The sequence below is a fragment of the Scyliorhinus torazame genome, chromosome 18 (genome assembly GCF_047496885.1).
Source record: "Scyliorhinus torazame isolate Kashiwa2021f chromosome 18, sScyTor2.1, whole genome shotgun sequence".
NCBI lineage: Eukaryota > Metazoa > Chordata > Chondrichthyes > Carcharhiniformes > Scyliorhinidae > Scyliorhinus > Scyliorhinus torazame.
The window spans coordinates 169,641,186-169,666,853 of record NC_092724.1 but is presented as its reverse complement, the minus strand read 5'-3'; the positions used below and the strand labels follow the sequence as shown (position 1 = coordinate 169,666,853).

The following is a 25,668-nucleotide window of genomic DNA, read 5'->3' as shown; positions in this document are numbered from 1 at the left end:
GCCCAAATCTAAATTTGAAAAATTTAACCAATGCAGCAACTATCTCACTAGCCCCTTCTTTTCAGTTCCTACGATGAGGTCCTTCAAGGCCGGGAGTCCTGTCAGTCGCAGCTCCTACAATTTGCTCAAAACCACTTCTCTGGTGATTGTAATTTTCCTGCGTTCCTCCCTCCCTTCCACTTCCTGGTTTACAGATGTTTCTGGGATGTTAGTTTTTCCCCCTGTGGTGACAAAATAATTAATTTTGGAGGTTAAATAATTAATCTGCTATCTCCTTGTTTTCCATTATCCATTCTCCAGACTCCCTTTCTATAGGATCAATGCTCATTTTGTTCACTCTCATTTTTAAAATATTAATAAAAACTCTTACTATCTGTTTTTATATTTTGGCTAGCTCAATCTCATACTTTAATTTTTCTCTCCTTATTTAATATTTTAGTTATTCTTTGCTGTTCCTTATTCTGTCCAACCTTCTGATCTGACACCTGTCTTTGCCCAATTAGATGATTTTCTTCAAGTTTGATAATATCTTTAATCTTTCCCGTTAACCACGGATTCTGGCTCAGCCCCTTAGACTGATTCTCACTCGTTGGAATGTATCTGTTGTTCGGACACCCTGGGCTAGTGCGCGGTCAGTTCCGGCCCCACTCGTCCCGGAGTCACAACACGAGTGAATTAACCAATTCTTATAAAAATACCCCAAACCGTTGGCCCCTGTCTGCCCAATCATTACAGTCACCAGGTTTGTAAATTTAAACAGAATTACTGATTATTTATAACTAATAATGAAGAAATATGCAGTAAATACAACTGAATAACAACAAGCTAACCTACCTCCGCCCACCCCCAATTAACAGTCCGACCCACTACCCACACACACAACACAAACACAGAGGGGGGGGAACGAAAATAAAAAGGATGAAGGTCAAACGATAAAAGTCTTTGTTTCCGATGGCGGTCCTGTAGCTTTCCTCACCTGGGTGATTGATAAAAGCCTCTGGTTTCTATCTGGTAACGGTCCTCCTTTACAGACTCATTGATTCAGTACTCACAGGCTTTCTTCTGAGACACATTTACATTTTTATTAAACTGGGCCCCCAGTTCAAGTTTCACACTCAGGCCTAATTCTTTCTTGGCTCACTTTATCTCACATCAAGCCCAGCTTCCAGCTCATAGTTTAACTTCAGGTCTCTGCAACCTCCAGAGAACAGAACCCCAACTTGTTGGAGAGAGAGTCGGCCCTCACAAGGGCCTTCTGAAGAGAGCTTAGCTGGATCTTCTGGAGAGAATTAATTAGAAACCCTCCATCCAACCTTCAGAATCAAAACTGAAACCAAAAACTCAACCCTTGGAACTCTGAAACATTCCAGTGGGATAAGGTCCAATCACCATCTGTTACCGGGTAGAGCACAGCCTTTTGGGCCAATTCATTGGCCACCAGCCACTTCAATCAAACCGAATCATCACTGATGTCAGCCAGGCTCCAATCACTGGCCTAAAACAGCACAGCCTTCTGGATCCTGCTGTTTGAATTAAAGGTGCAGCGTGCTTACAGGCAGCTTTGCCTTAAAGTCACAGGTCCATTAAACATCCATGGATAAAAAATGTAACTGCAAAAATAAAAGAAAGGGTAAATAAGGGAATAGCCGGGAAGGACCCTAACACTATTCTATATATTCTGAAATATCCCCTTAAACGTTTGCCACTGTCCCTACTGACCTAATTTGCCAAATCACTTTAACCAGTTCAGCTTTCACGCCCCATAATCACCTTTACTTAAGTTTAAAAACATCTCAGACCCTCTCCTCTCTCCCTCAAACTAAATACAAAATTCAGTCATATTCTGGTTGCTGCTACCTATGGGTTCCTTCACGAGATCATTAATTACTCACATCCCATTGCACAATAACAGGTCTAATATATCCTGCTCCCTGGTTGGCTCCAGAACAGACTGTTCCAGTAAAAAAAAACATTCCACCATCTCCTCATCTTGGCTCCCTTTGTGTAGATTACAATCTCCCCTGATTATCGGCCTGCCTTTCCGCTCTGTTCTCTCGGCTCCACCTGCCATGTGGTTACTTTTAGGGGTCCTGCACACGACTCCCACAGGCAACTTTTTGCCTTAACCATTTCTCATCTCTACCCAAATCGTTTCTACATCCTGGTTTCCTGAACTAAGGGCATCCCTCTCAATTATGCTAATGCCACCATGAACTAACAGAGTCATTCCTCCACCTTTCCCTCACTTCCAATCCTCCCTGAATATCCTGCACCATTCAATATTCAGCTTCCTGTGTGTTCATCCACTTTATTTCAAATTCTTCGTACATTCAGATACAGAACGTTTTGTTTTATCCTTTTATTTTTATAACCTCTAGGCTCATTTGTTGATTTACCTCTAGATTTGCGCTCTCTAACCCTCATCACGGTCTGTTTCTCATTTCCCACAATATCTTTTTCCTCTGCCTTATCTTTGCTCTTTAATTTGCCTCATATTCTTCAGTTTCATCCTTTGCCCCCATCTTGTTCTCTCTACTGTAAACTGTCTCTCATCATCTTCAACCCTCTCTCCTCCCCTCCCTTCCCTCTCCCTCCCCACCTCCCTCCAACCTCTCCCCTCTATTCCCACTCCCCCTCCCCTCTCTCCTCTCTCCTCCTACCTCAACCTTCTCTCCACCCCATCCCCTCCCTTTCCTGTTTCCCCTCGCCCCCTCCATTGCTCATCTCCCCTCTCTGATCGTGCCCGCTCTGAGCTCCTCATGTCCATGCGATCCACTCATGTTCCTTCAATCCTATTCCCACTAAATTGCTGATTAAACTTGATTCTAACACGGATTTGTCCCATTGATGTGAGCTTGCCTTGCTGATTATACCTCCCCTCTAGGTCCCCATGTTAGCTGATATTGCAAACGGTTCCGTCCTCACATACTGTCTCTCTGTCTTCTAAATCTGTAAACATCATCCCCACCTCAAGAGAACAAACCCTTGACCCTTGACCCCACTATCCTTACAGACGACCATTCCATCTCCAGCCCCACTTTCCTTTCAAGCCCTTGAATATGTTGTCACCTCGTAAATAGGTCCCAATCTTCCCAACGGAGCTGAATTCTGGTCTGGCTCTGTCCCTGTACCGAAACATCTCTTATCAAAGTCACAAATTACATTCTGTGCGCTGTGACAAAAGTAAACGTTTACCTTTTCATCTAAACCCACCTGAAGCCTTTGGCATGGTGAACCACACCACCTTCCTCTAACACCTCTCCACATCAACCAACTGACTGGCACTGCTTGTTCTCACCTGGTTCCATTCTTATCAATGTCATCATAGCCAGAGATTTATTACAGAGGCTTCTCTCCAGCTCCCAAATCATTCCCTGAGAGTCCTCCAAGGATCTGCCCTCAGTCCCCTCCCATTTCTCAGCTACAGGCGAGAGTAGAGGTTTTCCTGTGCACATTGACAAGACTCAGCTCCAGAAATATCCCTGCCCAGCTCGACCCATCTCTCTCCTCCCTCCACTGTTGCTAAATTATCAGATTATCAGTCTGTTTTTCTGACATTCAGTCTTCCAACACCAGGTTAAAGTCCAACAGGCTTGATTCAAACACTAGCTTTCGGAGCACTGCTCCTTCCTCGGGTGACATTCAGGTGACATATCGGACATTCAGTACTGGATGAGCAGCAATTGCCTCTAATTAAACTTTGGGAAGATGAAAACCATTATTTTCAGCACTTGTTCCAAACTCCATTCCCCTGCTACTGATTCCATCCCTCTCCTGGGCTCCAGTCTGAGATTACACCCGTATGTTTGCAACCTTAGTGTCACATTTGACCCTAAGACAAGCTTCTGACCTCATTTGTGCCATCACTAAGGTTGCTCGTTTCCACCTCTGTATCTTCACCTGACTTTGCGACTGTCTCAACCCATCTACTAAAACCCTCATTCATACCTTTGTTACCTCGGGACTCAGGTACTCCAACACACTTGGCTTGTCTCCCACATTCTACCCTTTGTAAACTTGAGGTCGTCCAAAGCACTGCTGTTCATGTCTTAACTCTGAGCAGGCCTCATTCCCCTATTACCCCTGTGCTCACTGATCGACATTGGCTCTGGATAACCAACATCTTGTTTTTAAAATTCTCACCCTTGCTTTCAAATGTGCCCATGGTCTTGTCCCTCCCTAACTCAACAATCCCCTGCCCCAACACAGCCCTGCCCCAACACAGCCCTGCCCCAACACAGCCCTGCCCTGCACCAACACAGCCCAGCCCCTGCCCCAACACAACCCAGCCCCTGCCCCAACGCAGCCCTGCCCCAACACAGCCCTGCCCCTGCCCCAACACAGCCCTGCCCCTGCCCCAACACAGCCCTGCCCCTGCCCCAACACAGCCCTGCCCCTGCCCCAACACAGCCCTGCCCCTGCCCCTGCCCCAACACAGCCCTGCCCCTGCCCCAACACAGCCCTGCCCCTGCCCCAACACAGCCCTGCCCCTGCCCCAACACAGCCCTGCCCCTGCACCAACACAGCCCTGCCCCTGCCCCAACACAGCCCTGCCCCTGCCCCAACACAGCCCTGCCCCTGCCCCAACACAGCCCTGCCCCTGCTCCTGCCCCAACACAGCCCTGCCCCTGCCCCAACACAGCCCTGCCCCTGCCCCTGCCCCAACACAACCCAGCCCCTGCCCCAACGCAGCCCTGCCCCTGCCCCAACGCAGCCCTGCCCCTGCACCAACGCAGCCCTGCCCCTGCCCCAACACAGCCCAGCCCCTGCCCCAACACAGCCCTGTCCCTGCCCCAACACAGCCCTGCCCCTGCCCCAACACAGCCCAGCCCCTGCCCCAATACAACCCAGCCCCTGCCCCAACGCAGCCCTGCCCCTGCACCAACACAGCCCTGTCCCTGCCCCAACACAGCCCTGCACCAACACAGCCCTGTCCCTGCCCCAACACAGCCCTGCACCAACACAGCCCTGTCCCTGCCCCAACACAGCCCTGTCCCTGCCCCAACACAGCCCTGCCCCTGCCCCAACACAGCCCTGCCCCTGCCCCAACACAGCCCTGCCCCAACACAGCCCTGCCCCTGCCCCAACACAGCCCTGCCCCTGCCCCAACACAGCCCTGCCCTGCACCAACACAGCCCTGTCCCTGCACCAACACAGCCCAGCCCCTGCCCCAACACAGCCCTGCCCCTGCCCCAACACAGCCCTGCCCCTGCCCCAACACAGCCCTGCCCTGCACCAACACAGCCCTGCCCCTGCCCCAACACAGCCCTGCCCCTGCAACAACACAGCCCTGCCCCAACACAGCCCTGCCCCTGCCCCAACACAGCTCTGCCCCTGCCCCAACACAGCCCTGCCCCTGCCCCAACACAGCCCTGCCCCTGCCCCAACACAGCCCTGCCCCTGCCCCAACACAGCCCTGCCCCTGCCCCAACACAGCCCTGCCCCTGCCCCAACACAGCCCTGCCCCTGCCCCAACACAGCCCTGCCCCTGCCCCAACACAGCCCTGCCCCTGCCCCAACACAGCCCTGCCCCTGCCCCAACACAGCCCTGCCCCTGCCCCAACACAGCCCTGCCCCTGCCCCAACACAGCCCTGCCCCTGCCCCAACACAGCCCTGCCCCTGCGCCAACACAGCCCTGCCCCTGCACCAACACAGCCCTGCCCTGCACCAACACAGCCCTGCCCCTGCACCAACACAGCCCAGCCCCTGCCCCAACACAGCCCTGCCCCTGCAACAACACAGCCCTGCCCCAACACAGCCCTGCCCCTGCCCCAACACAGCCCTGCCCCTGCCCCAACACAGCCCTGCCCCTGCCCCAACACAGCCCTGCCCCTGCCCCAACACAGCCCTGCCCCTGCCCCAACACAGCCCCGCCCCAACACAGCCCTGCCCCTGCCCCAACACAGCCCTGCCCCAACACAGCCCTGCCCCTGCCCCAACACAGCCCTGCCCCTGCCCCAACACAGCCCTGCCCCTGCCCCAACACAGCCCAGCACCAACACAGCCCTGCCCCTGCCCCAACACAGCCCTGCCCTGCACCAACACAGCCCTGCCCCTGCACCAACACAGCCCTGCCCCTGCCCCAACACAGCCCTGCCCCAACACAGCCCTGCCCCTGCCCCAACACAGCCCTGCCCCAACACAGCCCTGTCCCTGCCCCAACACAGCCCTGCCCCTGCCCCAACACAGCCCTGTCCCTGCCCCAACACAGCCCTGCCCCAACACAGCCCTGTCCCTGCACCAACACAGCCCTGCCCCTGCCCCAACACAGCCCTGCCCCTGCCCCAACACAGCCCTGCCCCTGCACCAACACAGCCCTGCCCCAACACAGCCCTGCCCCTGCACCAACACAGCCCTGCCCCTGCACCAACACAGCCCTGCCCCAACACAGCCCTGTCCCTGCACCAACACAGCCCTGCCCCTGCACCAACACAGCCCTGCCCCTGCACCAACACAGCCCTGCCCCAACACAGCCCTGTCCCTGCACCCACACAGCCCTGCCCCTGCCCCAACACAGCCCTGCCCCTGCGCCAACACAGCCCTGCCCCTGCACCCACACAGCCCTGCCCCTGCACCCACACAGCCCTGCCCCTGCCCCAACACAGCCCTGCCCCTGCGCCAACACAGCCCTGCCCCTGCCCCAACACAGCCCTGCCCCTGCACCAACACAGCCCTGCCCCTGCCCCAACACAGCCCTGCCCCTGCACCAACACAGCCCTGCCCCAACACAGCCCTGCCCCTGCCCCAACACAGCCCTGCCCCTGCCCCAACACAGCCCAGCCCTGCCCCAACACAGCCCTGCCCCAACACAGCCCTGCCCCTGCACCAACACAGCCCTGCCCCTGCCCCAACACAGCCCTGCCCCTGCCCCAACACAGCCCTGCCCCTGCACCAACACAGCCCTGCCCCTGCACCAACACAGCCCTGCCCCTGCCCCAACACAGCCCTGCCCCTGCACCCACACAGCCCTGCCCCTGCCCCAACACAGCCCTGTCCCAACACAGCCCTGCCCCTGCACCCACACAGCCCTGCCCCTGCCCCAACACAGCCCTGTCCCAACACAGCCCTGCCCCAGCCCCAACACAGCCCTGCCCCAACACAGCCCTGCCCCAACACAGCCCTGCCCCAACACAGCCCTGCCCCAACACAGCCCTGCCCCAACACAGCCCTGCCCCAACACAGCCCTGCCCCAACACAGCCCTGCCCTGCCCCAACACAGCCCTGCCCCAACACAGCCCTGCCCCAACACAGCCCTGCCCCAACACAGCCCTGCCCCAACACAGCCCTGCCCCAACACAGCCCTGCACCAACACAGCCCTGCCCCAACACAGCCCTGTCCCTGCCCCAACACAGCCCTGCCCCAACACAGCCCTGCCCCAACACAGCCCTGCCCCAACACAGCCCTGCCCCAACACAGCCCTGCCCCAACACAGCCCTGCACCAACACAGCCCCTGCACCAACACAGCCCTGTCCCTGCCCCAACACAGCCCTGCCCCAACACAGCCCTGTCCCTGCCCCAACACAGCCCTGCCCCAACACAGCCCTGCCCCAACACAGCCCTGCCCCAACACAGCCCTGTCCCTGCCCCAACACAGCCCCTGCACCAACACAGCCCTGCACCAACACAGCCCTGCCCCAACACAGCCCTGCCCCAACACAGCCCCTGCACCAACACAGCCCTGCACCAACACAGCCCTGCCCCAACACAGCCCTGCACCAACACAGCCCAGCCCCTTCCCCAACACAGCCCTGCCCCTGCCCCAACACAGCCCTGCCCCAACACAGCCCTGCCCCTGCCCCAACACAGCCCTGCCCCAACACAGCCCTGCCCCTGCACCAACACAGCCCTGCCCCAACACAGCCCTGCCCCTGCGCCAACACAGCCCTGCCCCTGCGCCAACACAGCCCTGCCCCTGCGCCAACACAGCCCTGCCCCTGCGCCAACACAGCCCTGCCCCTGCCCCAACACAGCCCTGCCCCTGCCCCAACACAGCCCTGCCCCAACACAGCCCTGCCCCAACACAGCCCTGCCCCTGCACCAACACAGCCCCTGCACCAACACAGCCCTGCCCCAACACAGCCCTGCCCCTGCCCCAACACAGCCCTGCCCCTGCCCCAACACAGCCCTGTCCCTGCCCCAACACAGCCCTGCCCCTGCCCCAACACAGCCCTGCCCCAACACAGCCCTGCCCCTGCCCCAACACAGCCCAGCCCCTGCACCAACACAGCCCTGCCCCTGCCCCAACACAGCCCTGCCCCAACACAGCCCTGCCCCTGCCCCAACACAGCCCTGCCCCAACACAGCCCTGCCCCTGCCCCAACACAGCCCAGCCCCTGCACCAACACAGCCCTGCCCCTGCCCCAACACAGCCCTGCACCAACACAGCCCTGCCCCTGCCCCAACACAGCCCTGCCCCAACACAGCCCTGCCCCAACACAGCCCTGCCCCTGCACCAACACGGCCCTGCCCCTGCACCAACACAGCCCTGCCCCAACACAGCCCTGCCCCTGCCCCAACACAGCCCTGCCCCAACACAGCCCTGCCCCTGCCCCAACACAGCCCTGCCCCTGCACCAACACAGCCCTGCACCAACACAGCCCTGCCCCTGCACCAACACAGCCCTGCCCCAACACAGCCCTGCCCCTGCGCCAACACAGCCCTGCCCCTGCACCAACACAGCCCTGCCCCAACACAGCCCTGCCCCTGCACCAACACAGCCCAGCCCCTGCCCCAACACAGCCCTGCCCCAACACAGCCCTGCCCCTGCCCCAACACAGCCCTGCCCCTGCACCAACACAGCCCTGACCCTGCCCCAACACAGCCCTGCCCCTGCCCCAACACAGCCCTGCCCCTGCCCCAACACAGCCCTGCCCCTGCACCAACACAGCCCTGCCCCTGCACCAACACAGCCCTGCCCCTGCACCAACACAGCCCTGCCCCTGCCCCAACACAGCCCTGCCCCAACACAGCCCTGCCCCTGCACCAACACAGCCCTGCCCCTGCACCAACACAGCCCTGCCCCTGCACCAACACAGCCCTGCCCTGCCCCAACACAGCCCTGCCCCTGCACCAACACAGCCCTGCCCCTGCCCCAACACAGCCCTGCCCCTGCACCAACACAGCCCTGCCCCTGCACCAACACAGCCCTGCACCAACACAGCCCTGTCCCTGCCCCAACACAGCCCTGCCCCTGCCCCAACACAGCCCTGCCCCAACACAGCCCTGCCCCTGCCCCAACACAGCCCTGTCCCTGCCCCAACACAGCCCTGCCCCAACACAGCCCTGCCCCTGCCCCAACACAGCCCTGCCCCTGCCCCAACACAGCCCTGCCCCTGCGCCAACACAGCCCTGCCCTGCGCCAACACAGCCCTGCCCTGCGCCAACACAGCCCTGCCCCTGCCCCAACACAGCCCTGCCCTGCAGCAACACAGCCCTGCCCCTGCCCCAACACAGCCCTGCCCCTGCACCAACACAGCCCTGCCCCTGCACCAACACAGCCCTGCCCCTGCACCAACACAGCCCTGCCCCTGCACCAACACAGCCCTGCCCCAACACAGCCCAGCCCCTGCCCCAACACAGCCCTGTCCCTGCCCCAACACAGCCCTGCCCCAACACAGCCCTGCCCCTGCCCCAACACAGCCCTGCCCCTGCCCCAACACAGCCCTGCCCCTGCGCCAACACAGCCCTGCCCTGCGCCAACACAGCCCTGCCCCTGCACCCACACAGCCCTGCCCCTGCCCCAACACAGCCCTGCCCTGCAGCAACACAGCCCTGCCCTGCAGCAACACAGCCCTGCCCTGCAGCAACACAGCCCTGCCCTGCACCTACACAGCCCTGCCCCTGCCCCAACACAGCCCTGCCCCTGCCCCAACACAGCCCTGCCCCTGCGCCAACACAGCCCTGCCCTGCAGCAACACAGCCCTGCCCTGCAGCAACACAGCCCTGCCCTGCAGCAACACAGCCCTGCCCTGCACCTACACAGCCCTGCCCCTGCCCCAACACAGCCCTGCCCCTGCCCCAACACAGCCCTGCCCCTGCGCCAACACAGCCCTGCCCTGCAGCAACACAGCCCTGCCCCTGCACCCACACAGCCCTGCCCCTGCACCAACACTGCCCTGCCCCTGCACCAACACAGCCCTGCCCCTGCCCCAACACAGCCCTGCCCCTGCACCCACACAGCCCTGCCCCAACACAGCCCTGCCCCTGCCCCAACACAGCCCTGCCCCTGCCCCAACACAGCCCTGCCCTGCACCTACACAGCCCTGCCCCTGCCCCAACACAGCCCTGCCCCTGCCCCAACACAGCCCTGCCCCTGCGCCAACACAGCCCTGCCCTGCAGCAACACAGCCCTGCCCTGCACCTACACAGCCCTGCCCCTGCCCCAACACAGCCCTGCCCCTGCACCCACACAGCCCTGCCCCAACACAGCCCTGCCCCTGCCCCAACACAGCCCTGCCCCTGCCCCAACACAGCCCTGCCCCTGCGCCAACACAGCCCTGCCCTGCAGCAACACAGCCCTGCCCTGCACCTACACAGCCCTGCCCCTGCCCCAACACAGCCCTGCCCCTGCACCCACACAGCCCTGCCCCAACACAGCCCTGTCCCTGCCCCAACACAGCCCTGTCCCTGCCCCAACACAGCCCTGTCCCTGCCCCAACACAGCCCTGCCCCTGCACCCACACAGCCCTGCCCCTGCCCCAACACAGCCCTGTCCCTGCACCAACACAGCCCTGCCCCAACACAGCCCTGCCCCTGCCCCAACACAGCCCTGCCCCTGCCCCAACACAGCCCTGCCCCAACACAGCCCTGCCCCTGCCCCAACACAGCCCTGCCCCAACACAGCCCTGCCCCTGCCCCAACACAGCCCTGCCCCTGCCCCAACACAGCCCTGCACCAGCACAGCCCTGCCCCAACACAGCCCTGCCCCTGCCCCAACACAGCCCTGCCCCAACACAGCCCTGCCCCAACACAGCCCTGCCCCAACACAGCCCTGCCCCTGCACCAACACAGCCCTGCCCCTGCCCCAACACAGCCCTGCCCCTGCACCAACACAGCCCTGCCCCTGCCCCAACACAGCCCTGCCCCAACACAGCCCTGCCCCTGCCCCAACACAGCCCAGCCAGATATCTGTGCGCCTCGAATTCTGGCCTTTTGGGTATCTCTGAGTTTAATTGCTCCATTGGTAGGCATGCTTTGAATTGCTGATCCCCAAGCTCTGAACTACTGTCCACAACTCCCCACCTCACTTTATTCCTTGAAGCATGCCTTAAAACATGGCGTAAGCGGGCCGGCTTTGCTCAGTGGGCTAGACAGCTGGTTTGTGATGCAGAACAAGGCCAGCAGCGCAGGCTCAATTCCCGTACCGGCTTACCTGAACAGGCACCGGAATGTGGCAACTAGGGGCTTTTCGCAGTAACTTAATTGAAGCCTACTTGTGACAATAAAAGATTATTATTAAAGCTACCTCTTTTACCAAACTTTTGGTCATCTGACCTCGTATCTCCTAATGAGGTTCGGTGTCACACTTTCATGCCCCTGTGAAGCACCTTGGGGCAATTCATTATGTTAAAGCTCAGTATAAATGAAAGTAGCTATTGTGGCGAATGTTGTAAATAGTGGTTGGTGATTGGTCGGTTATATCGATGAACTTTCGCTCTCTTCCTTTCTCATTTCCAGAACTCGGACGGGAACTGTTCGGTGAAACCACTCAAACAGAAACAGGTGGTGAGTCACCCTTCACCCCTCACCCTTCACCTCTCACCTCCCAATCTCACTCTTCACCCCTCATCTCTCACCCTTCACCCCTCACCCTTTACCTCTCTCCCCTACCCTTCGCCCCTCACCTCAAGAAAAGGAATTTGTGGAATGTCTGAGAGATGTTTTTTTGGAGCAGCTTGTGACAGAGCCCACTAGGGAACAGGCAATTCTGGAAATGATGATGTGTAATGAGGCAGACTTGATTAGGGAACTGAAGGTGAAGGAACCCTTAGGGAGCAGTGACCACAATATGATAGAATTTACCCTGCAGTTTGAGAGGGAGAAGCTGCAATCAGATGTAACGGTATTACAATTAAATAAGGGTAACTACAAAGACATGAGGGAGCAGCTGGCCAGAGTTGATTGGAAAAGGAGCCCAGCAGGGAAGACATTGGAACAGCAATGGCAGGAGTTTTGGGGTTATTAGGGAGGCACAACAGAAATTCATCCCAAGGAGGAGGAAACATGCTAAGGGGAGGACGAGGCATCCATGGCTGACGAGGGATGTCAAGGACAACATAAAGGCTAAAGAAAAAACTTACAAAGTGGCGAGGATTAGTGGGAAACCAGAGGATTGGGAAGCCTTTAAAAGCGAGCAGAGGACAACTAAAAAAGCAATAAGGGGGAGAAGATGAAATATGAATGCAAGCTAGCTAGTAATATAAAGGAAGATAGGAAGAGATTTTATCAATATATAAATGGTAAGAGAGAGGCAAAAATAGACATTGGAAAATGTGGCTGGAGAAGTACTAATAGGAAACAAAGAAATGGCAGATGAACTGAATAGTTACTTTGCATCAGTCTTCACGGTGGAAGACACCAGTGGGATGCCAGAGCTCCAGGAGAACCAGGGGGCAGAGGTGAGTGCAGTGACCATTACTAAGGAGAAGGTTCTGGAGAAACTGAAAGGTCTGAAGGTGGATAAGTCACCTGGACCGGATGGACTACACTGCAGGGTTCTAAAAGAGATAGCTGAGGAAATTGTGGAGGCATTGGTGATGATCTTTCAGGAATCACTGGAGGCAGGAAGGGTCCCAGAGGACTGGAAAGTGGCTAATGTAACACCCCTGTTTAAGAAGGGAGAGAGGCAGAAGACGGGAAATTATAGACCGGTTAGCCTGACTTAGGTCATTGGTAAGATTTCAGAGTATATTATTAAAGATGAGATTGCGGAGTACTTGGAAGTGCATGATAAAATAGGACTGAGTCAGCACGACTTCGTCAAGGGGAGGTCATGTCTGTTAGAGTTCTTTGAGGAGGTAACAAGGAAGTTAGACAAAGGAGAACCAATGGACGTGATTTATTTAGATTTCCAGAAGGCCTTTGACAAGGTGCCGCATAAGATACTGTGAAATAAGTTCAGAGCCCATGGTGTTCAGGGTAAGATCCTGGCATGGACAGAGGATTAGCTGACTGGCTAGAAGGCAGAGAGTGGGGATAAAGGGGTCTTTTTCAGGATGGCAGCCGGTGACTAGTGGTGTGCCTCAGGGGTCTGTGCTGGGACCACAACTTTTCACAATATACATTAATCATCTGGAGGGAGGAACTGAAGGCACTGTTGCTAAGTTTGCAGATAATACAAAGATCTACAGAGATCTTCACCCCCTTATTGCTTTTTTAGTTGTCCTCTGCTCGCTTTTAAAGGCTTCCCAATCCTCTGGCTTCCCACTAAATCTCGCCACTTTGTATTGAGGAAGCAGGGGGGCTGCAGAAGGACTTGGACAGGCTGGGAGAGTGGGTAAAGAAGTGGCAGATGGAATGCAATGTGGAAAAGTGTGAGGGAAAGCACTTTGGAAGGAGAAATGGAGACATAGACTATTTTCTAAATGGCTCCCTCATGGTAGACTGGTACAAAAGATGAAGTCACACGGGATCACAGGTGAGCTGGGAAGATCGATACAGAACTGGTGAGGTCATAGAAGGCACAGAATAGCAATGGAAGTGTGCTTTTCTGATTGGAGGGCTGTGACTAGTGGTGTTCCGCAGGGATCAGTGCTGGGACCTTTGCTGTTTGTAGTATATACAAATGATTTGGAGGAAAATGTAACTGGTCTGATTAGTAAGTTTGCGGGTAGCCAGGGAAAGGGTTGGCCCACTGAAGGATAGGCAAGGGAATCGATGTGTGGAGCCAGAGGAAATGGGCGAGGTACTAAATGAATACTTTGCATCAGTATTCACCAAAGAGAAGAAATTGGTGGATGTTGAGTCTGGAGAAGGGTGTGTAGATAGCCTGGGTCACATTGAGATCCAAAAAAACGAGGTATTGGGCGTCTTGAAAAATATTAAGGTAGATAAGTCCCCAGGGCCTGATGGGATCTACCCCAGAATACTGAAGGAGGCTGGAGAGGAAATTGCTGAGGCCTTGACAGAAATCTTTGGATCCTCACTGTCTTCAGGTGATGTCCCGGAGGACTGGAGAATAGCCAATGTTGTTCCTTTGTTTAAGAAGGGTAGCAAGGATAATCCAGGTGACTACAGGCCGGTGAGCCTTACGTCAGTGGTAGGGAAATTACTGGAGAGAATTCTTCGAGACAGGATCTACTCCCATTTGGAAGCAAATGGGCGTATTAGTGAGAGGCAGCATGGTTTTGTGAAGGGGAGGTCGTGTCTCACTAACTTGATAGAGTTTTTTGAAGAGGCTAGGCCATAGAAGGCAGAGAGTAGCAATGGAAGGATGCTTTTCTAATTGGAGGGCTATGACTAGTGGTGTTCCGCAGGGATCAGTGCTGGGACTTTTGCTGTTTGTAGTATATATAAATGATTTGGAGGAAAATGTAACTGGTCTGATTAGTAAATTTGCAGATGACACAAAGGTTGGTGGAATTGCGGATAGCGATGAGGACTGTCAGAGGATACAGCAGGATTTAGATTCTTTGGTGACTTGGGCGGAGAGATGGCAGATGGAGTTTAATCCGGACAAATGTGAGGTAATGCATTTTGGAAGGTCTAATGCAGGTAGGAAATATACAGTGAATGGTAGAACCCTCAAGGGTATTGAAAGTCAGAGAGATCTAGGTGTACAGGTCCACAGGTCACTGAAAGGGGCAACACAGGTGGGGAATGTAGTCAAGAAGGCATACGGCATGCTTGCCTTCATTGGCCGGGGCATTGAGTATAAAAATTGGCAAGTCATGTTGCAGCTGTATAGAACCTTAGTTAGGCCACACTTGGAGTACAGTGTTCAATTCTGGTCGCCACACTACCAGAAGGATGTGGAGGCTTTAGAGAGGGTGCAGAAGAGATTTACCAGGATGTTGCCTGGTATGGAGGACATTAGCTATGAGGAGCGGTTGAATAAACTCGGTTTGTTCTCACTGGAACGACGGAGGTTGAGGGGCGACCTGATAGAGGTCTACAAAATTATGAGGGGCATAGACAGAGTGAATAGTCAGAGGCTTTTCCCCAGGGTAGAGGGGTCAATTACTAGGGGGTATAGGTTTAAGGTGAGAGGGGCAAGGTTTAGAGTAGATGTACGAGGCAAGTTTTTTACACAGAGGGTAGTGGGTGCCTGGAACTCGCTGCCGGAGGAGGTGGTGGAAGCAGGGACGATAGTGACATTTAAGGGGCATCTTGACAAATACATGAATAGGATGGGAATAGAGGGATACGGACCCAGGAAGTGTAGAAGATTTTAGTTTAGACGGGCAGCCTGGTTGGTGAAGGCTTGGAGGGCCGAAGGGCCTGTTCCTGTGCTGTACTTTCCTTTGTTCTTTGTTGAAGGTGCTTCGGAAATCAGAAGCACAAAGGGACTTGGGAGTCCTTGTTCACGATTCTCTCAAGGTTAACGTGCAGGTTCAGTCGGCAGTTAGGAAGGCAAATGCAATGTTCGCGTTCATTTTTGAAAAAAATATATTTATTAAAGTTTTTTAACACAATTTTTCTCCCTTACAAACAATAACACCCCCCCCCCGGTAACAAAAAAAAAGCAAGAATATACATGGCAAAATGATATATTTACACAGCTTTGTACACTGGCCGTCACCCGTACGTGCCAGTTTCCCCAACCCTTCATGTTATCTCTTGCTCATCCACCGTCCCAGGCTGTCCCCCCTCCCCCCCATCCCCCCCCTCCCAGGACGTCCCCCCCCCTAGGTTGCTGCTGCTGCTGACCGACCTTCCTCTAACGCTCCGCGAGATAGTCTAGGAACGGTTGCCACCGCCTGTAGAGCCTCTGCGCAGACCCTCTCAAGGCAAACTTAATCCTCTCCAACTTTATGAACCCAGCCATATCATTTATCCAGGCCTCCAGGCTGGGGGGCTTCGCCTCCTTCCACATTAGCAAGATCCTTCGCCGGGCTACTAGGGACGCAAAGGCCAGAATGCCGGCCTCTTTCGCCTCCTGCACTCCCGGTTCGTCCACTACTCCAAATATTGCTAGCCCCCAGCTTGGCTTGACCCGGACTTTCGCCACCTGAGATATTGCTCCCGCCACTCCTCTCCAGAACCCCTCCAGTGCCGGGCATGACCAAAACATATGGACATGGTTCGCCTAGCTCCCTGAGCACCTTCCACATCTGTCCTCTACCTCAAAGAACCTACTCAACCTCACCCCCGTCAAGTGCGCTCTGTGGACCACCTTAAATTGTATCAGGCTGAGCCTGGCACACGAGGAGGAGGAATTAACCCTACCCAGGGCGTCGGCCCATAGCCCTTCCTCAATCTCCTCCCCCAGCTCCTCCTCCCATTTACCCTTCAACTCTTCTACCAGCGCTTCCCCCTCTTCTTTCAACTCCTGGTGTATTTCCGACACCTTGCCCTCCCCGACCCATACACCCGAGATCACCCTATCTTGAACTTTTTGTGCCGGGAGCAACGGGAATTCCCTCACCTGTCGCCTCACAAAAGCCCTCACCTGCATATATCTAAAGGCATTTCCCGGGAGTAACTCGAACTTCTCCTCCAGTGCCCCTAGGCTCGCAATCCCCTGATCGGGGACCACACCGATGCTCCCATTGCACCCCGGTGCCGTCTCCACTGGCCCCAGATCCTTAGCGTTGCGGCCACCACTGGGCTCGTGGTATACTTTGTCGGCGAGAGCGGCAGCGGTGCCGTCACCAACGCCCCCAGACTCGTTCCTTTACAGGACGCCATCTCCATCCTCTTCCATGCCGCCCCCTCACCCTCCATAACCCACTTGTGGATCATCGCCACATTTGCTGCCCAGTAGTAGCTCCCCAGGTTTGGCAGCGCCAACCCTCCTCGGTCCCTACTGCGTTCCAGGAACCCTCTCCTTACTCTCGGGGTCTTATTCGCCCACACAAACCCCATAATACTCCTGCCTACTCTCTTAAAAATGGCCTTGGTGATCACGATGGGAAGGCACTGAAACACAAACAGAAACCTCGGAAGGACCACCATTTTGACCGACTGCACTCTACCCGCCAACGAGAGCGGTAACATGTCCCATCTTTTGAAATCCTCCATTTGCTCCACCAACCTCGCCAGATTCAGTTTATGTAGGGTCCCCCAACTCCTGGCTATCTGGATCCCCAGATACCGAAAGCTCCCCTCTGCCCTGCTCAGCGGTAGGTCCCCTATCCCTCTTTCTTGGTCCCCCGCCTGTAATACAAAGAGCTCACTCTTCCCTACATTGAGCTTATAGCCCGAAAACTCCCCAAACTCCCTTAGAGTCTGCATGACCTCCACCATCCCCTCCATTGGATCCGCCACGTACAGCAACAGGTCATCCGCATATAGCGACACCCGATGCTCTTCTCCCCCTCGGACCACCCCCCTCCATTTATTAGACTCCCTCAATGACATGGCCAATGGTTCGATCGCCAATGCGAACAACAGGGGGGACAGGGGGCACCCCTGCCTCGTCCCTCGGTACAGTCGAAAGTACTCCGACCTCCGCCGGTTCGTCACTACACTCGCCATCGGGGCTCTGTAAAGGAGCTTAACCCAATTGATAAACCCTACCCCGAACCCAAACCTACGCAGCACCTCCCAGAGGTACTCCCACTCTACTCGGTCAAAGGCCTTCTCCGCGTCCATAGCTGCCACTATCTCCGCCTCTCCCTCCTCCGATGGCATCATCATCACGTTTAAGAGCTGCCGCACATTGGTGTTTAGTTGCCTGCCCTTTACAAATCCCGTCTGGTCCTCGCGGATTACCCCCGGGACACAGTCCTCGATCCTCGTGGCCAGCACTTTTGCCAGCAACTTTGCATCCACATTGAGGAGCGAGATCGGCCTGTACGATCCACATTGCAGTGGGTCCTTATCCCGCTTTAGGATCAAAGAAATTGTCGCTTCCGACATTGTCGGGGGCAGGGTCCCCTCCTCTCTTGCCTCATTAAAGGTCCTCACCGTAGCGGGGCCAACAGGTCTACGTACTTCCTGTAGAACTCCACCGGGAATCCATCCGGTCCCGGGGTCTTCCCCGCCTGCATGCTCCCCAAACCCTTGCTCAGGTCCTCCAACCCAATTGGTGCCCCCAAACCAGCCATCTCTTGCTCCTCCACCCTCGGGAATCTCAGCTGATCTAGGAATCGTCTCATCCCCTCTTCCCCCGCTGGGGGCTGGGATCTGTACAGCTCTTCATAAAAGGCCTTAAATACCTCGTTTATTTTCGTCGCACTCCGAACCGTGGCTCCCCTTTCATCTTTGACTCCCCCTATTTCCCTCACTGCCATCCTCTTACAGAGCTGGTGTGCCAGCATCCGACTAGCCTTTTCCCCATACTCGTAGGTCGCCCCCTGCACTTTCCTCCACTGTGCCTCCGCCTTCCCCGTGGTCAACAGGTCAAACTCCGTCTGGAGCCGTCGTCTTTCCCCAAGTAATCTTTCCTCCGGGGCCTCTGCGTATCTCCTGTCCACTCTCAAAATCTCCCCCACTAACCTCTCCCTTTCCATACCCTCTGTCTTCTCCCTATGAGCCCTAATGGAGATTAGCTCTCCCCTGATCACCGCCTTCAACGCCTCCCATACTACCCCCACCCGCACCTCCCCGTTGTCGTTGGCCTCCAAGTACCTTTCGATACACCCCCTCACCTTCCCACACACCACCTCGTCCGCCAGCAGTCCCACATCCAGCCGCCACAACGGGCGTTGGTCCCTCTCCTCTCCCAGCTCCAGTTCCACCCAGTGCGGGACATGGTCCGAAACGGCTATGGCCGAATACTCCGTCCCCTCCACCCTCGGGATGAGCGCCCTGCCCAGAACAAAGAAATCTATCCGGGAGTAGGCTTTGTGTACATGGAAGAAGAAAGAAAATTCCCTGACCTGCGGCCTTGCAAACCGGCATGGGTCCACTCCCCCCATCTGATCCATAAACCCCCCCAAGTACCTTGGCCGCCGCCGGCCTCTTTCCAGTCCTTGATTTGGAGCGGTCCAGTGCTGGATCCAACACTGTATTGAAGTCCCCTCCCATTATCAGCGCCCCAACATGTGCTTCATGAATCCTGCATCATCCCAGTTCGGGGCGTATACATTTACCAACACCACCCACGTCCCTTGCAGCCTACCGCTCACCATTACATATCGCCCTCCGTTGTCCGCTACAATAGTCTTGGCCTCAAATGACACCCGCTTTCCCACCAATATTGCCAGCCCTCTATTCTTCGCGTCCAGTCCCGAGTGGAATACCTGTCCAACCCATCCCTTTCTTAACCTGACCTGGTCCGCCACCTTCAGGTGTGTCTCTTGGAGCATGGCCACGCCCGCCTTCAGTCCCTTTAAGTGCGTGAACCCCCCCCGCCGACTAGCCATCTCCTTTTCTGGGCCAGTCCTGTGTCCACGCCTCCCTCACCCTCCAGTCCCCCAGACGGGGGACTCCCGACCACCTCTTCTGTGTCCCATTCTCTTTCGGCCAGTGCTGCAGCAACCCTTTTTCCCCCCCCTTCCCCCCCTCCCCTCCCCCCCCGCTAGACCCCTGTCTAGCTTTTTTGCTCCCCCCATGTCACTCCCGTAAGTCAGCTGACTCCTGCTGACCCCGGCTTCCCCCGCCGTCCCATTGACCTCCCCGTGTGGGAGTCTCCCAATCCACATACATTCCTTCGTTCCCCTTCCCGCCTTTCTTCCCGCGCGCGGGAGAAACCCCGAGCTTTCCAAAGCCCGCCCCGCCCCCTCTGGCGCAGCTCCTGTTGCGGCCTTGTCTCTCTCCCCCAGCCCATCTAACATTTCCTGCGCGTGATTGACCCCCTATATACAACAACCATCACACATCAACCCTCAAACACCCCCCCACCCTCATAAACCCTCAGTTAGAGCCCAACTTTTCAGTTTGTACAAAGGTCCACGCCTCTTCAGGCGTTTCGAAGTAATAGTGTTGGTCCTTGTATGTGACCCACAGTCGCGCTGGCTGCAGCATTCCGAATTTCACTTCTTTCCGGTACAACGCCGCTTTGGCCCGGTTGAAACCCGCTCTCCGCTTTGCAACCTCCGTGCTCCAGTCCGGGTATATTCGGATCTCTGCATTGTCCCACTTACTGCTCCGCTCCTTCTTGGCCCATCTCAGGACCCTCTCTCTGTCCGTGAACCGGTGGAACCTCACCACCATCGCCCTTGGTGGCTCATTTCCCTGGGGCATCTTCGCCAGCACCCGATGTGCCCTGTCCAACTCCAGCGGCCTCGAAGGGGCCTTCGTGCCCATCATCGCCTCGAGCATCGTGCTTGCGTATGCCCCGGCATCAGCCCCCTCCACTCTCTCAGGGAGACCCAGGATTCGCAGATTCTTTCTCCTCGACCTGTTCTCCAGGTCTTCGAGTCTTCCCGCCCACCTCTTGTGTAGCTCCTCGTTCTGCTGCACTCTCACCGCCAGGCCCACGAGCTCGTCCTCGTTCTGACTGACTCTTTTCTGTACCTCCTGGATCTTAACTTCTTGGGCCTTCTGGGTGATCCGAGTCCTTCAATTGCCGAAAGCATAGGCGCCAACATCTCCTTGCGCATCTCCTCGCGCTGCTCCGCGAAGCAGCGCTTGATGAACTCCTGCAGCTCCCCTTTGTCCCTGGCCGCCGCCATTTTGTTTTCTTTCCCTCGCGTCTCCCGTTGCTCCAGTGCCGCTCCTTTGGCCGTTACACTTCTGGTCCGTTTCATAGAAGTTGGAGGGGGGCCTCTCTCTTCCCTTCCCCACGGGTTGCGTCAAAAAAACATTCCGTTGGGGCTCCTCTAACGAGCCCGAAGGTCCGTGGTAGCGGGAGCTGCCGAATTGTGCGGCTTAGCTCCGCATAGCCGCAACCGGAAGTCCGATGTTAGCATTCATGTCGAGAGGGCTAGAATACAAGAGCAGGGATGTACTTCTGAGGCTGTATAAGGCTCTGGTCAGACCCCATTTGGAGTATTGTGAGCAGTTTTGGGCCCTGTATCTAAGGAAGGATGTGCTGGCCTTGGAAAGGGTCCAGAGGAGGTTCACAAGAATGATCCCTGGAATGAAGAACTTGTCGTATGAGAAACGTTTGAGGACTCTGGGTCTGTACTCATTGGAGTTTAGAAGGATGAGGGGGGATCTTATTGAAACTTACAGGATACTGCGAGGCCTGGATAGAGTGGACGTGGAGATGTTTCCACTTGTAGGAAAAACTAGAACCAGAGGACGCCATCTCAGACTAAAGGGACAATCCTTTAAAACAGAGATGGGGAGGAATTTCTTCAGCCAGAGGGTGGTGAATCTGTGGAACTCTTTGCCGCAGAAGGCTGTGGAGGCCAAATCACTGAGTGTCTTTCAGACAGAGATAGATAGGTTCGTGATTAATAAGGGGATCAGGGGTTATGGGGAGAAGGCAGGAGAATGGGGATGAGAAAATATCAGCCATGATTGAATGGCGGAGCAGACTCGATGGGCCGAGTGGCCTAATTCTGCTCCTGTCTGATGGTCTCTCACCCTTCACCCCTCACCCTTCACCCCTCACCCTTCACCCCTCACTGTTCACCTTTCCCATCCGATTCTAATATTTCTCTCTCTCTCTCTCGCCCCCAGGTCGATGGGGTTATTTATTTGCTGCAGGAAATCTATGGAATTGAAAATAAATATAACTGTCAACAATCAAAGGTAGTAAATCCGAGAAACCGAAACCTTCCAAACAGAAAACACACGCCTGGAACCGGCCTCCAATCAGAATCTGCACTCCTTCCTCCCCCTCCCCTTCCTGCTCCCCTCACCTTCCCCTCCCTCTGCCCTCCCTCTCCTCTCCCTCACCCCCTCACCCTCCTCCTGCTCCCCTCACCTTCCCCTCCCTCACCCCCTCTCCCTCACCCCCTCTCCCTCACCCCCTCACCCTCCTCCTGCTCCCCTCACCTTCCCCTCCCTCACCCCCTCTCCCTCACCCCCTCACCCTCACACCCTCACCCTCCTCCTGCTCCCCTCACCTTCCCCTCCCTCACCCCCTCTCCCTCACCCCCTCACCCTCACACCCTCACCCTCCTCCTGCTCCCCTCACCTTCCCCTCCCTCACCCCCTCTCCCTCACCCCCTCACCCTCACACCCTCACCCTCCTCCTGCTCCCCTCACCTTCCCCTCCCTCTGCCCTCCCTCACCCCCTCTCCCTCACCCCCTCACCCTCACCCCCTCACCCTCACACCCTCACCCTCACACCCTCACCCTCACACCCTCACCCTCCTCCTGCTCCCCTCACCCTCACCCTCCTCCCCCTCCCCTTCCTGCTCCCCTCACCTTCCCCTCCCTCTGCCCTCCCTCACCCCCTCTCCCTCACACCCTCACCCTCCTCCTGCTCCCCTCACCTTCCCCTCCCTCACCCCCTCTCCCTCACCCCCTCTCCCTCACCCCCTCACCCTCCTCCTGCTCCCCTCACCTTCCCCTCCCTCTCCTCTCCCTCACCCCCTCGCCCTCACACCCTCACCCTCCTCTCCCTCACCCTCCTCACCCTCACCCTCCTCACCCTCCTCCTGCTCCCCTCACCTTCCCCTCCCTCTCCTCTCCCTCACCCCCTCTCCCTCACCCCCTCACCCTCACACCCTCACCCTCCTCCTGCTCCCCTCACCTTCCCCTCCCTCACCCCCTCTCCCTCACCCCCTCACCCTCACACCCTCACCCTCCTCCTGCTCCCCTCACCTTCCCCTCCCTCTGCCCTCCCTCACCCCCTCTCCCTCACCCCCTCACCCTCACCCCCTCACCCTCCTCCTGCTCCCCTCACCTTCCCCTCCCTCTGCCCTCCCTCACCCCCTCACCCTCACACCCTCACCCTCCTCCTGCTCCCCTCACCTTCCCCTCCCTCTGCCCTCCCTCACCCCCTCTCCCTCACCCCCTCACCCTCACCCTCCTCACCCTCCTCCTGCTCCCCTCACCTTCCCCTCCCTCTGCCCTCCCTCACCCCCTCACCCTCACACCCTCACCCTCCTCCTGCTCCCCTCACCTTTCCCTCCCTCTGCCCTCCCTCACCCCCTCTCCCTCACACCCTCACCCTCCTCACCCTCCTCCTGCTCCCCTCACCTTCCCCTCCCTCTGCCCTCCCTCACCCCCTCTCCCTCACACCCTCACCCTCCTCACCCTCCTCCTGCTCCCCTCACCTTCCCCTCCCTCTGCCCTCCCTCACCCCCTCTCCCTCACCCCCTCACCCTCACCCTCCTCACCCTCCTCCTGCTCCCCTCACCTTCCCCTCCCTCTCCTCTCCCTCACCCCCCTCACCCTCACCCCCTCACCCTCCTGACACTCCTCCCTCCTGCTCCCCTCCCCCTCCCCTCCCCCTCCTCCCCCTCCCCTCCCCCTCCTCCCCCTCCCCCTCCTCCCCCTCCCCTCCCCCTCCTCCCCGTCCCCCTCCCCTCCCCCCTCACCCTCCCCTCACCCTCCCCTCACCCTCCCCTCACCCTCCTCCCCCTCCCCTCCCCCTCCTCCCCGTCCCCCTCCCCTCCCCCCTCATCCTCTCCTCACCCTCCTCAACCTCCTCACCCCTGCAGATCCACTCCATTCCCCTCACTGTCCGCCTCCCCTCCTATCCACTACCCTTACCCTCCACTCCCCCACCCTTTCTTCACGTGCCCCTCCTCTGCCCTCCCTCACCCTCCCCGTCCCACCCACCTTCAGCCCTCTTCTCACCTTCCCCTCACTCTTTCCCTTCCACTCACCGCCCCATCCTCCACAACCCCCTCGCTCATCCTCCCCTCACCCTCCCTTTACCCCTCTCCCATTCCCCTCTGCTCCCTCTCTCTAATCTGTGTTTCCACACTCTCACTATTCTTTTCTCCTTGTGCAGGGAGCAGATGATGAGCACAGTGATAACAGTGCTGAGTGTGTCGTGTGTCTCTCGGACGTCCGGGACACCCTCATTCTGCCCTGTCGTCACCTGTGTCTGTGCAATGCCTGTGCAGACACCCTGCGATACCAGGCCAACAACTGTCCAATCTGCCGGCTGCGTAGGTTCATCCAGTGTGTTCCCCCAGTGTCCAGTGTGTTCCCCCAGTGTCCAGTGTGTTCCCCCAGTGTTCAGTGTGTTCCCCCAGTGTTCAGTGTGTTCCCCCAGTGTCCAGTGTGTTCCCCCAGTGTCCAGTGTGTTCCCCCAGTGTCCAGTGTGTTCCCCCAGTGTCCAGTGTGTTCCCCCAGTGTCCAGTGTGTTCCCCCAGTGTCCAGTGTGTTCCCCCAGTGTCCAGTGTGTTCCCCCAGTGCCCAGTGTGTTCCCCCAGTGCCCAGTGTGTTCCCCCAGTGCCCAGTGTGTTCCCCCAGTGTCCAGTGTGTTACCCCAGTGTCCAGTGTGTTCCCCCAGTGTCCAGTGTGTTCCCCCAGTGTCCAGTGTGTTCCCCCAGTGTCCAGTGTGTTCCCCCAGTGTCCAGTGTGTTCCCCAGTGTCCAGTGTGTTCCCCCAGTGTCCAGTGTGTTCCCCCCAGTGTCCAGTGTGTTCCTCCAGTGTGTTCCCCCCAGTGTCCAGTGTGTTCCCCCAGTGTCCAGTGTGTTCCCCCAGTGTCCAGTGTGTTCCCCCAGTGTCCAGTGTGTTCCCCCAGTGTCCAGTATGTTCACCCAGTGTCCAGTGTGTTCACCCAGTGTCCAGTGTGTTCCCCCAGTGTCCAGTGTGTTCCCCCAGTGTCCAGTGTGTTCCCCCAGTGTCCAGTGTGTTCCCCCAGTGTCCACTGTGTTCCCCCAGTGTCCAGTGTGTTCCCCCAGTGTCCAGTGCGTTCCCCCAGTGTCCAGTGCGTTCCCCCAGTGTCCAGTGCGTTCCCCCAGTGTCCAGTGCGTTCCCCCAGTGTCCAGTGTGTTCCCCAGTTTGTTCCCCCAGTGTCCAGTGCGTTCCCCCAGTGTCCAGTGCGTTCCCCCAGTGTCCAGTGCGTTCCCCCAGTGTCCAGTGTGTTCCCCTCAGTGTCCAGTGTGTTCCCCTCAGTGTCCAGTATGTTACCCTCAGTGTCCAGTGTGTTCCCCCCAGTGTCCAGCGTGTTCCCCCCAGTGTCCAGTGTGTTCCCCTCAGTGTCCAGTGCGTTCCCCCAGTGTCCAGTGTGTTCCCCCAGTGTCCAGTGTGTTCCCCCAGTGTCCAGCGTGTTCCCCCAGTGTCCAGTGTGTTCCCCCAGTGTCCAGCGTGTTCCCCTTAGTGTCCAGCGTGTTCCCCTTAGTGTCCAGCGTGTTCCCCCCCAGTGTCCAGCGTGTTCCCCCCAGTGTCCAGCGTGTTCCCCCCAGTGTCCAGCGTGTTCCCCCTAGTGTGTTCCCCCAGTGTCCAGTGTGTTCCCCCAGTGTCCAGTGTGTTCCCCCAGTGTCCAGTGTGTTCCCCCAGTGTCCAGTGTGTTCCCCCAGTGTCCAGCGTGTTCCCCCAGTGTCCAGCGTGTTCCCCCAGTGTCCAGCGTGTTCCCCCAGTGTCCAGTGTGTTCCCCCAGTGTCCTCCCCCAGTGTCCAGTGCGTTCCCCCAGTGTCCAGTGCGTTCCCCCAGTGTCCAGTGCGTTCCCCCAGTGTCCAGTGCGTTCTCCTCAGTGTCCAGTGCGTTCCCCTCAGTGTCCAGTGTGTTCCCCTCAGTGTCCAGTGTGTTCCCCCAGTGTCC

General features: G+C 57.5%; 1 protein-coding gene across 2 annotated transcripts in view; it reads left to right on the top strand.

The window, feature by feature from the left end:
* Positions 1-25,668, top strand: part of rnf157 (ring finger protein 157) — a 127,692-nt gene that overhangs the window by 36,509 nt on the left and 65,515 nt on the right. For both annotated transcript variants that reach the window (XM_072483895.1, XM_072483894.1), the window contains exons 8-10: positions 11,680-11,727; positions 21,679-21,750; positions 23,909-24,068. In XM_072483895.1, coding sequence (XP_072339996.1) covers positions 11,680-11,727; positions 21,679-21,750; positions 23,909-24,068 — 280 coding nt within the window. The remainder of the gene's footprint in view (positions 1-11,679; positions 11,728-21,678; positions 21,751-23,908; positions 24,069-25,668) is intronic.